Source organism: Mycothermus thermophilus (assembly GCF_041956435.1).
Source record: "Mycothermus thermophilus strain CBS 625.91 unplaced genomic scaffold VTJ04scaffold_6, whole genome shotgun sequence".
NCBI lineage: Eukaryota > Fungi > Ascomycota > Sordariomycetes > Sordariales > Chaetomiaceae > Mycothermus > Mycothermus thermophilus.
The window spans coordinates 1582061-1596503 of record NW_027191432.1 but is presented as its reverse complement, the minus strand read 5'-3'; the positions used below and the strand labels follow the sequence as shown (position 1 = coordinate 1596503).

Here is a 14443-nt window from a genome sequence, read left to right as displayed (position 1 = left end):
TCATACACATCACGCATCATCACCATCACACCAAAACTCATTCCTTCAGAGTCAAGGAGGTATAAAGGAGGCGGCAGTGCATTCATAATAACCCATCCTAGCCAGTGTAGTGACCCTATCTGAATGAAGAACCATTTCTCCCCACCATTTACCGGCAACTCCCCTTCCTGTGCCAAGCCCAAACCTATGACCCATAATATCCCCCGAGCACTGCTTCAGAACTTGCCTCCATGGAAGGAAATGCAAAGAAAATCCCCTATCCATGCCGTCGTGTCGAAGAAACCATGGCTGTCTCACCCCAGCATGCAATCCTCAGACCCTGCCAGACTCGAAATCACCGACTTGCCAACCCATCCCAAGCTCTCTTGACTGCGTGAGAAATGCCAAGATTAGTTTCTGGATACAGATGTTTGACATGGGCAGGAGTAGTAAATTGAAGTTGCAACGTACCTTTCGTGACCGAAGATGATGAGATGCCATACAAACGATCGCCCAAGACCAAGATGCACCAGCGAACCCTGAGGTGGTAGCAAGTGTTGAGTCACTCGCTCCTAACCAGGTGCAGTATGTTGGTGCTTTTGATGCAATTGGCGCATGCGTGACGGGAATCACCACCAAACTGGACGATGCCGAAGAAGTCTGAGCAGAACTGGTGACGCCGTGATGATACAACTGCAGGGGTGGTCGGCAAAAGGGTCGGAGGACGGCAATGGTGGTTTAGGCCTCGTCGGCATACTCAGTCTCATCCGGATCTGTCTCGCGAAAGAACAAGTTAGCATCTGTGTGGTGAATTGTGCGCGGCTGGTAATGAGAGGGAATATCCAAAATTGAGTGAGATGAAGATGATTTTGCAAACTCAAACGACCCATGAGGTCTGACCTGTGTGGTCCAAAAAGTTGTCCTGATCAGAATAATGTGTCGTGGGAGGAGCATGCGTCGCAGCGACCAGGAACTTGGAATCGTTCGGTGCTGAGTCGACTGGCTGCGGGCTCAGGAAGATGCAATCGCCATCATCGCCATCCTGACGGTCGCTCACGCCGCCGCTGCTGTTGCTGTGGTTGTAGCCATCAACTCCCGGTTCGGAGCTCTGGAATGTTGCTTGGCTGGTTGGAAGAGCCACCAGACCCGTCATGGATTCCGTGGCATCCACAACACGGGCCGGTGCACCGGCAGCCGTCAGACCACCGATAGGAGCAGGAGAAGCAGCAGCAGAAGCGGCGTCAAGCTCATCAGGCAGCTCCAAACTTCCAAAATAGGGTATACGCTCACTCATCATCATCTGAGACGGCAAAGTTGTGACGAACCCTCGGTCTTGATGTTGACATCGGCGGAGGCAGCGGCAGCGTCCTCCCCCTCAGTATCCTCCTGCTTGATGGCGGGGGACGACTCCTCCTTCTTGACGGCGCGGGGCTCCTTCTTCACAGCCCTGCGAGGGCGCGGCTGCTTCTTGGCCGGAGAGTCGTCAATGTCGGCATCTGCCTCAGAGTCGGTATCGGACTTGATGGGAGTCTGGGCGCGCTTCTTGCGCGGGGCGGCACGCTTGCGCTTGCGAGAGGCCGGGGTCTTGGGGTTGGCGCCGGCAGCGGCGGCATCCTCGGCGTTCTCATCGGAGCCAGCGGCCTCGTTCTTAACGGCGCCCTCACCACCAGCAGCCGTCTTGGCCTTGCGAGGGTTGGCGGAAGGGTTCACGCCATGCGCCTTGAGCAGGCGCTCGTAGCGTTTGGCCCTGGGATGGGAGGGTTAGTTGTTGATGAAATAAATGGGGATTCCAAGGTCGGTCGGGCGGTGGGTTGGGTGTGTCGAGGTAGTCATTGACCAACCGACTGGTCTGGTTTCTGACCGACCACTCCGCGGACCTCGTGAAATCCGCGATCACCGTGATCACCACCATTGTGGGTGTGTACTCACGCCGCAGCCTTGCTGACGATGCCAGCTTCCTGAGCGACTTTATCGAAATCGACCTGTGAACCCAGAGACGCGGTCGAGAATTAGAGATGCTGTTGTTTTCCCAGAGTCGAAGATGGTCGACGGGGGGATGACTTACCTTGCCACCTGCAGAGTACTTGATGCAGGTGATCAAGAAGGCGAACTGCTCATTCGGGTTCGGAGCCGGCATTGTGACGGTTGTTGATCGAGTTTGATGGTTCTGTGTGTGTGTCAGGCACAGGTCAATGTCTGTCAAGGGAGGTTGGAGGGAAGAAACATGTGTCGGTACCAACGATGATTGAGGTTCGTGAGGAGAATTGGGTGAAGGACGAGGAAAAGGTGATGAAAAACGAAAGGTTGGGGACAGGGCAAGGTCGTGGTCTGAAAGTTTATGAAAGATGGGACTTTGGAAGGCCAGGGCAGGACTGGTCCAGGAAGTGATGAAAGATGGAAAGTTGGAAGGCAGGAAAAGTCGTAGTGTGGAAAGGGTTGAAAGATGAAAGATGGAAAGTTGGAGGACAGGAAAGGTCGTAGAATGGAAAGCTAGAGAAAAGTTGGTTATGGGAGAATTGGTGACGAACCTGTTAAGATATGCAAGAACAGAGAGAGGATGAGAAGACGATAAAGACGACAGATCGTCAGGAAAGGCCGGGGGAGAGATTGTCACGAACCTGCTCAGGTTTGTGAGAATGAGTGAGAGATGAAGAAAGTGAGAGAAGTCAAGCTACGTGAGGTTACAAACCTGTCAAGAGTGGTGAGGATAATGGAGTGGAGGACGAGGAAAGCGATGGAAGAAGGAAAGTTTGGGAGAGGGTAAAAGAATTGGCAGAGGGAGATGAGAATAAGAAGACGAGAGAGCTCGAATTTTGTCCACCGACCTGGGGATGAAGTTGTGGGAGGAGCAGACAAAGAAATCAGTAGGGTTCGAAAAGGCGGCAGAGATGAGATGAATTGGACATGGGAACGTGAAGAATACCTACCTGACTGTATCGGGAGGCAATTGTCAACCCAATCGGTACTAGCCAGCCCTTGTTCTGATGTTGAGGATAAGAACCCCTGGAAGAACAAGAGGTTGAAGGAGAGATTCTGAAGAAACCGGGGGAGTGTGAGAAAAGAAGGGACAAGAAAAGTGTAAGAAGAGGATAATACCGAGATTTGTCCTTAATTGAAGTGGGTTTTTGGGGAGCGTGAGGGCAGAGGATAGGACTGGAGGCAATGGGCAGGGATGACACAAGACGAAAGAGCCTCGGGGAGCAAAGAAACCAGCTGATCTCTGCATAAAGGCAACTAAACGCAAGAAACACTGGCATCAAGAGCCGGACTCCCGATCTCACAATAGGAGGTAAGCATTAATTACTGCATCAAGAAGCCAGTGATGCAAATGCTCCTAGAGAGTGCTGCTATCGACAGCGAGCCGAGCCCGGGAAGCATTGAGTTAGTCGAAAACAAGAATCCAAATAATCAGCCAGTCAACAATCACATCAAACGGAAAAGTCAAAGCAGCAACTGTGGCTCTCTAGCCAGAGGGACGACAACCAGAATGCGAGTCCAAAGACAGCATGCTGAGAGTGTAATGTAAGGTGAGTGATTCATTGAATGAATCCCTACCCTGCTTGGAGAATGAAAGGGAGGGTAGTTTATTTATATATTCCTGAACATCCCTGACTACCTATCCACGTAAGTGCAACCACTTCTTTTAAAGACAACGGGACAACCTAACCTCCAAATTCCATGCCTCTAGAACACCTCTAGGTGTCCTTCACTCCTCAATTTCTGAACAGTATACAGCTGTTGATTTGGGTTAGAGGATAGAGGAAACCATGGAACATAGACAAGTCAAAGAAAAGCTTGTGAAGGACTTGTGAATAAAAGGTTAGATGATGAAAAAGAGGGAAATCCTCCTCCTGTCCTGAGTAAAGTTCTTGGACACGAAGATGAACAATGGGAATCAGAAGTAAAAGACGGAGGTGAGATGAATCACCATGAACAAACCAGCGCTTTTAGCCGCGAAGGCCCTCGCCAACAAGCAAACAAGCGCAATTCCAGACTTTGGCTTTGATACCATACAGCATAATAGCATCTGCTGCCCGCCATCCACCATCCAAGATTTGTCACCTATCTATGATCTGCTGCACCTGTGGTGTATTCGCTATTCGTGACTCGCCTTTATCTACAACCTCTCCACAACGTCCCCGTATGTACAATGCCTCCACAGCATGCTCTACACACACATCATCCCGGTGTTGTGCCTGCATTGACCAAGTCTCTGCAAGTTGGCTGTTATTCACACTCACTTTACTGTGTTCTTGTCATCAACAACGTCGACTGGACTTGCCATATCATCCAAGACGTTACTGTGAACAGCCTGTCACCAACAATGCCTCCACAATATGCCCATTAATCTATCACGGTTCTACATTATGTTGGCATATGATGATGTCTCTGTAATGCACCTGGTGTAGCTGCGACTCCTATGCAGTATGCCATAATGTCATCAGCCCAACATGTCTTAGAATACCTGGATCATCCCCATCACTCTCCAACACCTCCATATATCCATGACATCTCTGCAACATGCGGGCCATCCACTGAGTTCCTGCAATGTGTCCGTGACGTCGGAGACCTCTCCGTAATGCCCATATATCATGTTTATATTCCTTTTTCCTTCTTAACCCCTGAGCACCTGCGACCACCCCTGAAACACTCATTCTCGTGATTGAATCCTCGCCGTCTCCAAGACGAGTCAAGAAATGTGCTCGCATATACTCAATATCTCAATGATGTATGCCAGCATCGGCGACACCTCTGTGTTGTCCTTGTTACCTGTGACGTCTCCGTTCTCCGCTACCCCTGAACTGCCTATGTAGAACACTCTCTCTGCTTTGAACCTTTCTCTCCCGCTCTTCAGACCAGCAGGCACGCACCTGCGGCCCAACCTTGGAATACGCTTGAGACCAAGTCTTAACCATGATCAATGTAAGTCAACAAGCCGCAAGTCTCGGCGATGTGTCGAAATCTGTGAAGTCTCCGCTTCCGCGGCTGTGCGGCCCCGCGCGGCTGAGGCACTCTATTTATTCGGCTGTTTTCTCTCGCAACTCGCTTTTTGAACTCTTTCTTCTTCCTCAAACAATCGCCAGAAACCTTCGGACCGACCGTCCCAACCTGGCAACGAGTTTGGAGCCAAGCGTCAACCCTCATCCAGGTAAGTCAACTCTGATATCTACTAGTCGCTCCTCCCTAGCACTCGTCCCATACCCTTCGTCCCATATCCTTCGTCCCATCTCGTTAGGCTCGGCTCGGCCCGTCTCGTCGGCCCGTCCCGTCGTCCCATCTCCTCCGTCCAATTTCCTTCGCCAGTTTTCTTCACCAATTTCCTTCACCCATTTCACACAAACCCTTCGTCCCACTTCCCTCGTCCGATCACTGTCAGCTTGGCTCGGCCCGTCCCGTCGGCCCGTTACCTTCGTCCCATATCACCGTCGTCCTAACAATCTCTTTGAGAAGATCTGACGAAAAGCGTCAACTACATCGCTTCCGATTCCAGCCTACCTCCAGGTAAGTCACTCTGATCACCAGGAAGTTTGACCGCTTCATCCTTCTCCTCGATCCATATTACTTCTCTTGTCTTCTTCCTCCACCCCCATCCCAGCCACTACCTTTCCTCTTCCGCCTGTCTCAACTCCTTCCTCTCCATCTCCAGTTCATCATACCCTTTTATCCTCCTCCTCGTCTCTACCAACTCTTCAGCTTCCTGTCCAATCAACACCAACTCCAGCCCAGTTATCCAGCCCGCTGGCGTGGGCCTCTACTTCTTCAAGCGGTATCAACTAACACTGGCTCAGTACCACAACAGTCACAATGGCGGGAGCAAACACCAAGAACGGAGTCGATAAGGACTCTGGTGTCACTATCACCATTGGCGGACAGCCCGTTACTTACAGCGAGGCTCGTCTCCTCCTCGCCATGATCTACAACATGAAGTTCTTGCCCGAGATCAATTGGGACGGCGTGGCCAAGGAGCTGTCCATGGCCAACGCCAAGTGTGAGCCATCCTTTCTTCCATTTTTCATTGATTGTTACCTTTCTTTTCTCTCCAAAAAATGCTTCAAGTTTCGCGTTTGGCATTCTCTCAATCCTCTCCCTTGCCCGCTCGGCCCACTCTATCTCTCACCTGATCTTGCCTCGAAATTTCACACAACACCCCGCTGACACTTCACGTTTTTCTCCCCGACGCAGCTGCCAAGGAGCGGTTCCGCCAGGTCCGCATCAAGCGTGGTCTGGACAACCTCGAGATCACCAAGGCCGAGAATTCTTTGGTGGCCGCGACCCCCGCGTCCAAGGGCTCGCGGAAGAGAAAGAGCCTGAACGTGTTCAACGATGACCTCAACGATGACGGCAGCGCCGTCAGCACCCCCACCCGCCCTCGCAAGCGTGCCGCCCCGGCCGCCAGCAGCGCCACTAAGCGCGCCAAGAAGGTCGAGCCCGAGGGCCCTCCCGCCGAGAAGGATTACGACGAGCAGGCGGGTCTCGAGGAAGATGAGGAATACAACCCCAACGGTGTCCTCACCCTGGAGGACCTTCTGCCCATTAACAAGGCTATCTAAGTCTCTCGCCGCCGCCGCCTACCTCTCCGGGATACTTCACTCCACTCCCAGGCCTGGCTGAGTCGGCACCTACCTCCTTTGTGTGACGGTTGAGCACAAAGGGACGACATCATCAAGACAACAAGGTCAAGGAAACGGGGATGGGAAGGTCTTCTGTGGAGGCAGGGCTGAGGGAACTTGGGGATAAAGCAAGGGTTATGGGAAACGGATGATTCGGTTTTGCGTTTTACTGGGATACGGAGTTCTCTGGTAGTTTTTGCGTCGCGTCTTACATGCCTCCTGCCTTGGCGGATGGCGTGTGCCTCTTCTAGACCGACAACAAGCAATAAATTTGCGATGGGTTGACACCTTCTCGCGATACATTTGGGATACTGTGATGTGTTTGTGGGCTCCGATGTCGGAGATCCGCGAAATCTTCAGGATTGTTTGGACCACCCCAGGTTCTGCCTGAGTAATTTCTGACTGCCGCCGTCGGAAGACAGGTCCAATTACAAGCCGTCGAGGTGTTGGGGTGGAGGAGGACTGAGAGTCGGAACGGAAAAAATGGCCCGGATGGCGTGTCCTCTCGACTTGGAATAAATGGCTCGAATTGCTTACCGCCGCTTCCTTTGGATGTTTGATTCTATCTTCTTTCCAGTTCCTTGACTGAGCTGCGGACCTGAGATTTAGTTTGAGCATGCCCAGCCAGATTTCCCATGCCTAGCCACTGTTTTGCCCACTGGCTGGGACCATCTCTCATCAACATGCAAGATACTGGTAAAGGAAGCAGGCCGAGCAATTGGAGCTCTGGATGATGAGGGATAGAAGATCTCTTGAGCCAGTCCAAGATGCTGACGAAGAAGGAACAGGACTGAAACGACCTCTACGGCTGACCAAGGATGTCAACTCCCAATGGACACCATGTCTTCCTCCACGCCAACCAGCCTCCAACCTTCCGCCTTATTTCCCCAGAAAAACTGCCCAGGCAATGCTTTTGATTCAAACATGAGAATGAGAACTCATCAAGACCCCACAAAGTCAAAGTCACTGTGACCTTCCACTGCTCAGCTCCTTTGGCATGAACTCAAGCCCGTATTGACACGCTTCACAGCAAAGCCACATCGTTGCCTCAAACCCCAGCATTGCCCATCAATGAAGGGTGCATATTTCCACAAAACCCAACTTGTCTGATCTCTTCCCTCTACTCCGTAGTCCCAGTACCCGCCGTGCGAACGGTGCAGTCCGCACTGTATCACACGGTGGACGTTGCCAGGCATCCGCGCACGGACCACCGCTTAATTCAACCTCTTGTCAACAGTGACCCCTGAGTTGAGCAAACACAAGGCTTGACAATGCTAGGATACATGTATTGATACCACAGCCAAGGTGAAAGTCAAGGACGGTGTAGTAGGTACAAGAGCCATGAGAAAGGGCAACGCCCGAGCACGGACCACCGCTTATTCAAACCTCTAGTCACCAAATATCATTGAGGTGAGCAAACAAAAGACTCGACGGTGGTAAGATAATTACTCCGTAAAACCGTGAAAATGATACCACTTCCAGGAAATCTCGCGAACAGACCGCCACTTATCTCAACCTCTCGTCCACAGTCGCTCCCTGAACCAAGCAAAACAAAGGCTCGATGGTGCAAAGATGCAAGCAAAAAATGCCACGGCTAAGGTAGAACCCAAGTAGACCCGCAACTAAAAATACCAAAAGGCAGTCTTGGGTCGATTGGCCAGGACAAAGGGTTTTGCACAAGGATTTTCCAATCAATTGTCAGGTCTGTCCGAGGTTTGACCTCGATATGCCCCAAAGAAAGTTGCGGGAATCGAGGGGCTTGTTGGAGTTGGTTAAAAACCGTCAGACCTGGTATCGGAAATACTTCCGTCTACTGGTCGGTCGGTCAATCTTATCGTTGGGGGCTTACGATTTCCGACCTGAGGTCGACCAACCCGACGCTAAAATTATTTTGAGTCGGTGGAGGGGCACAGTATTTTGGGTCGAACGACCCATCACGTAGCAAAGGATCACGAAAATAAGTCGACGTCCCGTTGAATTATCCCGAAAAACGAACTTAACGCCTCATGAGGCCCCACACAAACCCTCCTCCTTCCCATCCGAAAACCAAGTCCCAACTCAGCCCACAAAGTACCACAGCCCAGTATCCGAGAGAAGCCCGCGCCAAATTCCCAGAGTCCTTGTCAAATTGCTGGAAAAAATGAACCAAACTCCTCCATGCTGTTCCTCCCAAGTGTCTGTGTCGAGAATTCGGCGTGTCGAAATAAAAAGGGACTTGTCGTAGGTGCCCATATCCTTGTCCGAAACGAAAAACGCAAAGTCAAAGTCAACGCATGTCGGGAACGTCGAAAGGAGAGTCGGGTTCAATGACCCATGGCCGGAGGTCGGTACTTAGTACTCACTGGATGGGAGAAACGGTCGTAGTCAGCAAAACTGCTCGAGGAAGAGTCATGAATGAATGGCGAAAAACAGTTGAGACTTACTCCTCCTGCTCCTCCTTGATGTAGACGTCATCATCGGACTCCTCCTTCTTCACCTTGGGCTCCTTCTTGATCTCGCGCTCTTGCTTGATCTCAGGATCCTTCTTCACCTTTTTGGTGGGAGTGTCGACGACGTCGGCCTCGGAGTCATCCTCGGCCAGCGCGTCCGTCTTGCGCTTGGTGCCGGCAGAGCCGGGCTCCTTCTTGGCGCGGGAAGCACGCTTGCGACCAGCAGGAGTGCTGGCGCCGGACTCGTCCTTGCGACGCAGCTTCTGGAGATGCTGGCTGTATTGTTAAGAAAACCGTTAGCGAACCTGAGTCGAGCAGTGAATGAGTGATGAAACAAAAATGAAAGAAAGCAAAATAAAAATGAAGTGAGACAACGAAGAACAAAAGCCAAGGTGACGATGGGTGGTGGTGAGATGTACGCGATGGCCTTGCCGGAGCAGGTATAACCAAGCTCTTGCATGCGCTTGGCAATATCCGCCATTTTCGCGGTGCTCGGAGGCACAACCTTCAGCAGGGCGATAAGGAGCGCCTTGTCTTCGTCGTGATCCCAGGTCATCCGGTCACCGAGCTTACGCCTGGTCGCCATGTTTGATGATCCAAGGGTAGTGTGATGTGATGAGACGAGGGGAAACGTGAAAGAGATGAAGCAGTGAAGCGCAAACGTGGTGCTAATGAAAAAATGGGACGAAGTTTGGAAGATCCCAAGAGTGGATGGAAGAAAAGAAGGAAAGGTTCTGGAAAGCGAGGGGCAGAACAGAGAACAGAAATGGTCGCTCAACAAACCTGCGGGCAGGTCTGATGGCGGAGGCTCGGTGGAAGCAGACGGAAAAGATGAAGATGAGGAGGACAGATGTTGGGGTGGGGGAGATGTACATCGCAGCAGAGATAGTGTAAGTGTAGCCCTTCTCCGAGACCCGCGCGAGAATCCGCTGCCACTGCTGATGAGAGGGAGGGTTCTCGGCAAAGAACGCACACAAAAGTGTGACGTGGGCTTGGTGATCCCAGGTTGTGAGGTTCTTCCCGGTCATGGTGATGGTGGTGGTGATAACGATGGAGGAGTTGTTTGAAAGGTGGGAGTGAAAGCGGATGTGGAAGAAGAGGCGGTTGTGAAAAGGAAGAGGAAGAGGAAGAGGAAGAAGTGAGACGTTGCAGGGAAGAGAAAAGGAAAAGACGCCAGTGAGAAATGTGTGGGAATTTGACAACCGCGAGATGGGGACCGGCGATTGGATGAACAAAACAGGAAGAGAACCTTGAAAACAAAACCAGAGACAGGAAGACAGAGAATAGAGGCAGCCTCAGGCAAAACACCGTCGCCATGCGCCCACCGTGCTACCCGCACTGTGTCGCGAAACGACAAAAAAATAAAAATAAAATAAAATAAAAAAATTAAAATAGAAAACAGAATAAAATGCTGGGGTGGATGGTGGAGGAGGTGCTGGATATTGGAGAGGGTGGGGTGGGAGCGGGAGAACAAGACGGTGACATACTACAGAGCATATGCAGAGAAGGTGTAACCCTTGCCCCTGAGGGCTTCGGCGATGGCCGTGCAGTCTGTCATTTTTGGGTTCGTGTGCGCCACCAACGCGGCGAGGACGTCGTCGTGAACCTTTTTATCCCAGACCGTGCCGTTCGCCATCTTGTCGGTGTTGGATGAGAGGAGGGGTAGGGTGGACTGGTGCTTTGCTTGGTCGAGGTTGGGGGTTGTACGTGGAGTGTTGGAGGAGGAAAATGTTGGAAAGGTGTGAAGTTGGAGGTGGAAAGAAAGAAAAGAAGGAACGCTTGGAGGAGACGACGGAGGGTTGAAGTGCAATGATAGCGGAGACGGCTGCCTAAAAGCCCTCGGGAGAGACCATGCAAAGGGAAAATAGAAAAGGGATCGTGAAATGATGTCCACCTCACCACCACCCCAGCTCAAACACAAAAAGGTGAATGGACGGAAAGTGATGTCATGAGCAGCCAAGAGCTGCCCACTTGGGAGTCTCTGAGCTCACAACCCACCAGCTCTCAAGTGGCCATTTGGTCACCTCAGAAGTCTGCCGGTCGTGGATGCTGTGAGGAAGACTCCAGAATGAACTCCAAAAAAGAAGAAAAAAAAGGAGAAAAAACACAGGCATGGACCAAGCTGCTGCAAACTCTCTCCCCAAAACTCCCGTGAGAGTATGAGCTCCAACGGACACCCACTTGGGCTCCCTTGTGCTCACCGGAGATGAAATGTGTAAAGAAATGAATGCTTTGAGATAACGGTGTAGGCAGGTGAAGTCAGGTGAAGTGAAGAATGCACATACCGAATGGCGTTCCAGGTGGTCTCATGGCCCCTGGCCTTCAGCTTCTCGATGATCTTTTCCTGCTGGTCCTTGTCCGGCAGCCCGTGGAGCTCCAGGAAGACCTCGAAGAGATCACCACGCAGCTCGTTCCACTTCGGCATCTTTGACGATGGATGAGAGAATGTGATGGTGAAGGATTGGGATGGTGTTGAAGGAGAATTGTGAAGTTGTTGGTGTTGAATGTTGATTGTTGTGGTTTGAGGTGGAAGAGGAAAGAAGGTGGGGGAGGAAAAGAAGAAGTTTTGTGTGGCAGAGGGTAGAAATTGAGAGCGCCGTGGGCTGAAAGTCGCTGCCTGACCAAGAAGGCGCTAAATCAGGCTGCGACGGTGCTTCGTGAAAGAGCGAGAAAACAGGATGATGTCGTCAGGGTTCGGGGGATCAGGACCACGACGGTTGACAAAGAGGAAGAACCTAACCCAGTCGGGTCCAATTCTTACCGAGCAGGAGGGAGAAATCAAGGTGGGCTCCGTGAGAGAGAGAGAGAGAGAGTTTGGGCAGCTTGGTCTTTGTGCCTTGTATCAGATGGAGGATAGCAGAGGAGCAGAGGAGTCATGACACTTGGCAGACTCTCTTCTCCGACAGAACGAAGGCAGAAAGTGTCCAACAGCACAACAGAAAAAAAACGAGCACAACAGAACAGAACAGAGCAGAGAAACTGAAGAACGTAATGAAAGTGCTACATACCGAATAGCGTCGAAGCTGAAGCTCATACCATTGGCTTTCATGGCCCCCTCGAGCTGGTCCTTATACTGGCTAACCGAGATTTTGGACTCGGTGGTCAGAATGTTGAAAAACTCCATAAGGAGAACCAGGTGAGCCCGATGGTTCCAGACGGACTTGCGCGGCGTGGGCGTCTTGCCCTCACCAGCATTGGCGGAGGAACCGGTCTTCGGGTTGGGCGGCATGTTGACTTTTGTGGATGTTGACGTGTGGCGACGTTTGTTGGCAGCTTTGTGGTGATGTTGGGATGATCGGCAAGTTCCGGTGGTGAGGCGGTGTCGGGATGAAAAGGTGGAAAGAAAAGAAAAAAAATCGAGAGAGACGGGAGGGGCAGGAAGATCAATTTGTGAAGGAGAACCGGGGTCCGCTTTGAGCACCTTCGTATGAGGACGTTGCCTAAGGAATCCGCTTTGAGCAGCTTCAAATAAGGGCGTTGCCGAAGGGATCCGCTTTAAGAATCTTCACATGAGGGCGTTGCCTAAGGAATCGGTCTTGAGCACCCTCGCATGAGGACTTTCCCTAAGGAATCCGCCTTGAGCAGCTTCACATGAGGATGTTACCTCAAGAGATCCCCTCCAAAAATCTGCACATTAAGGCGTTGTCTAAAGGAATCCGCCTTAAGAATATTCATATGAGGGCATTGCCTAATGAGATCCGCTTTAAACATCTTCACAACAGGGCGTTGCCTAGATGAATCCGCGACGATGGCATCTTCATGGCTGAGACCAGTGACAATGAGACTCTTTGAGCAGAGATCTCAGCCACATATGCCCACATGAAGGGGACATTTACGGACCGTAGACGGTGCCATGCCGGAACGTCTCAAGGAGGGTTGAGAACACCAGAGTATTCACAACGATTGGGGCGGCCGCAATGACGGAATCGTTCGCGGAGGCGGAGCGCTTGCAACAACAGGGTTTGCAGCGACGGAATGAGCGCAACGACGGGCCGCATAGTGGTCGCTCCAGCGGGCCATCGGCAATAAAGGCGTCGAGGTGCTCTTGGCAGTCTTTGTTTTTGTCCGTGTCCAGGAACTTGCGGATGAGGAAGAACCTCGACGTTGTAGCGCAGAGACGAGCTCACTATCCGACATATAAACCGCTGCCAGTTGGTTCCGGTCGGTAGCTCTAGCGACGTATAATCGCCGTCTGGCGACAGTCGCTAGCGCTTCCTGGACCAGAGTCTCCCGCCGCGTTGTCGGCGTCACTGTTGCCGGACTCGGGACAATGATGGGGGCGGGGACGGGGGCGGGGGCGAGATGGGTGGACAGTTCCGTAGCAGTGGAGGCTGCCTTCTCCGCTGCATCTGTGAGGTCCTCCACGGTTTTCTCAACCGTCGCCGCCGCTCTGCGAATCTTCTTGAACGCCCGCTTGGTCGCTTTGGTCGTTGAAACTGCGGGGCCTAAGAGCGTTCGCAGCGACGTCTTCACCAACCTGGAAAGAAGGATAAAGAGCCGCATCGTCCGATGTTCATGGAACTTTGGCGAGGAGACCTCTCAGGCGAGATGTCTCTGTGAGAAGGTAACCTTTGTGTTATGGAGAAGATCCTCCCCGGTGAGACTTTCCCAACTATCTCAAACATCCGGGCACAGAACAACCTCCAAGGTTGGCTCTGGTTGCCCCAAACCACCTGGTTTGTATGAAGGGAAGGCCAGGAAGAAGGTAACTGGTGAATAAGAGGCCATCAAGAATGTTGCCAGTGAGAGGGGGATCCCCTCATGTAGAGAACGAAGATGAGTTGCCCCACAACCAGGAAACTGAGACGAGGTCATTTGGAGCCGCTGTCGAAGAGGAGTACCAAGTGAAATACAGACGAGGGGGAAGAACGACATGAGGTTTCAATTCTCTCGGGAGTATACGGATGCTGTATGTGCCTCATATCTTGAAGTGTTCATCCAGTTCTTTACTGGGAACTGAGAGAAGAATGTCAGTGGAACTGTGATCCGTCAAGTCAATGATGGTTTGGTAGGTAGAATCTATTCTTGGTGATCCGATCTCTTATCGATCAACAACAGCTTTGAGCTATTGCCGGAGAGTGAGAAAGGTGTGGAGAATAAGCACAGGGCTTGAAGAGGGGATTAGTACTGAGATCCTCGTTCTGGTCATCCAATCTCTAAGATATACGTCCCATAACGAGGAAACCGTGAAGAAGGGTTTGCTTTTGTTCACATATTCAGACATGTTAAGATGTTCGAACCGTAAGGACCCAGTCAAACATCTCCATTGTTTTGCCTTTTATGTATCCTTCAAGTCTTCATTGTTCCACCTTTCACTGATCCTTCTTTTGTTGTTGCACACACCAATGTCGTCTTGTTCAACAAGAGCTAGGACCCAGATTTCCAATATGCTGCTGCATGCTTTCTCTAGGGATTCTGTGACCT

At 51.6% G+C, this 14443-nt stretch overlaps 6 protein-coding genes across 6 annotated transcripts; 1 reads left to right on the top strand and 5 right to left on the bottom strand.

The window, feature by feature from the left end:
* Window positions 1-717: 717 nt before the first annotated feature.
* VTJ04DRAFT_8994 (uncharacterized protein) lies at window positions 718-2116 on the bottom strand (the record flags this gene model as incomplete). Its single annotated transcript, XM_069367491.1, has 5 exons — window positions 718-752; window positions 880-1279; window positions 1324-1726; window positions 1909-1961; window positions 2045-2116. The coding sequence occupies 5 exons, from the start codon at window positions 2114-2116 to the stop codon at window positions 718-720; spliced, it is 963 nt and encodes a 320-aa protein (XP_069215815.1).
* Window positions 2117-5784: 3668 nt separating this feature from the next.
* On the top strand, window positions 5785-6530 carry VTJ04DRAFT_8993 (uncharacterized protein; the record flags this gene model as incomplete). Its single annotated transcript, XM_069367490.1, has 2 exons — window positions 5785-5968; window positions 6163-6530. 2 exons carry the CDS (start codon window positions 5785-5787, stop codon window positions 6528-6530), a joined length of 552 nt encoding a protein of 183 aa, XP_069215814.1.
* Window positions 6531-9009: 2479 nt separating this feature from the next.
* On the bottom strand, window positions 9010-10047 carry VTJ04DRAFT_8992 (uncharacterized protein; the record flags this gene model as incomplete). Its single annotated transcript, XM_069367489.1, has 3 exons — window positions 9010-9295; window positions 9439-9687; window positions 9803-10047. The coding sequence occupies 3 exons, from the start codon at window positions 10045-10047 to the stop codon at window positions 9010-9012; spliced, it is 780 nt and encodes a 259-aa protein (XP_069215813.1).
* Window positions 10048-10505: 458 nt separating this feature from the next.
* VTJ04DRAFT_8991 (uncharacterized protein) lies at window positions 10506-11444 on the bottom strand (the record flags this gene model as incomplete). Its single annotated transcript, XM_069367488.1, has 3 exons — window positions 10506-10697; window positions 11011-11068; window positions 11305-11444. 3 exons carry the CDS (start codon window positions 11442-11444, stop codon window positions 10506-10508), a joined length of 390 nt encoding a protein of 129 aa, XP_069215812.1.
* Window positions 11445-11651: 207 nt separating this feature from the next.
* Window positions 11652-12248, bottom strand: VTJ04DRAFT_8990 (uncharacterized protein; the record flags this gene model as incomplete). The annotated part of the gene is made up of 2 exons (XM_069367487.1): window positions 11652-11754; window positions 12028-12248. The coding sequence occupies 2 exons, from the start codon at window positions 12246-12248 to the stop codon at window positions 11652-11654; spliced, it is 324 nt and encodes a 107-aa protein (XP_069215811.1).
* A 371-nt stretch (window positions 12249-12619) lies between these two features.
* On the bottom strand, window positions 12620-13522 carry VTJ04DRAFT_8989 (uncharacterized protein; the record flags this gene model as incomplete). The annotated part of the gene is made up of 3 exons (XM_069367485.1): window positions 12620-12782; window positions 12856-13072; window positions 13147-13522. The coding sequence occupies 3 exons, from the start codon at window positions 13520-13522 to the stop codon at window positions 12620-12622; spliced, it is 756 nt and encodes a 251-aa protein (XP_069215810.1).
* Window positions 13523-14443: the final 921 nt, after the last annotated feature.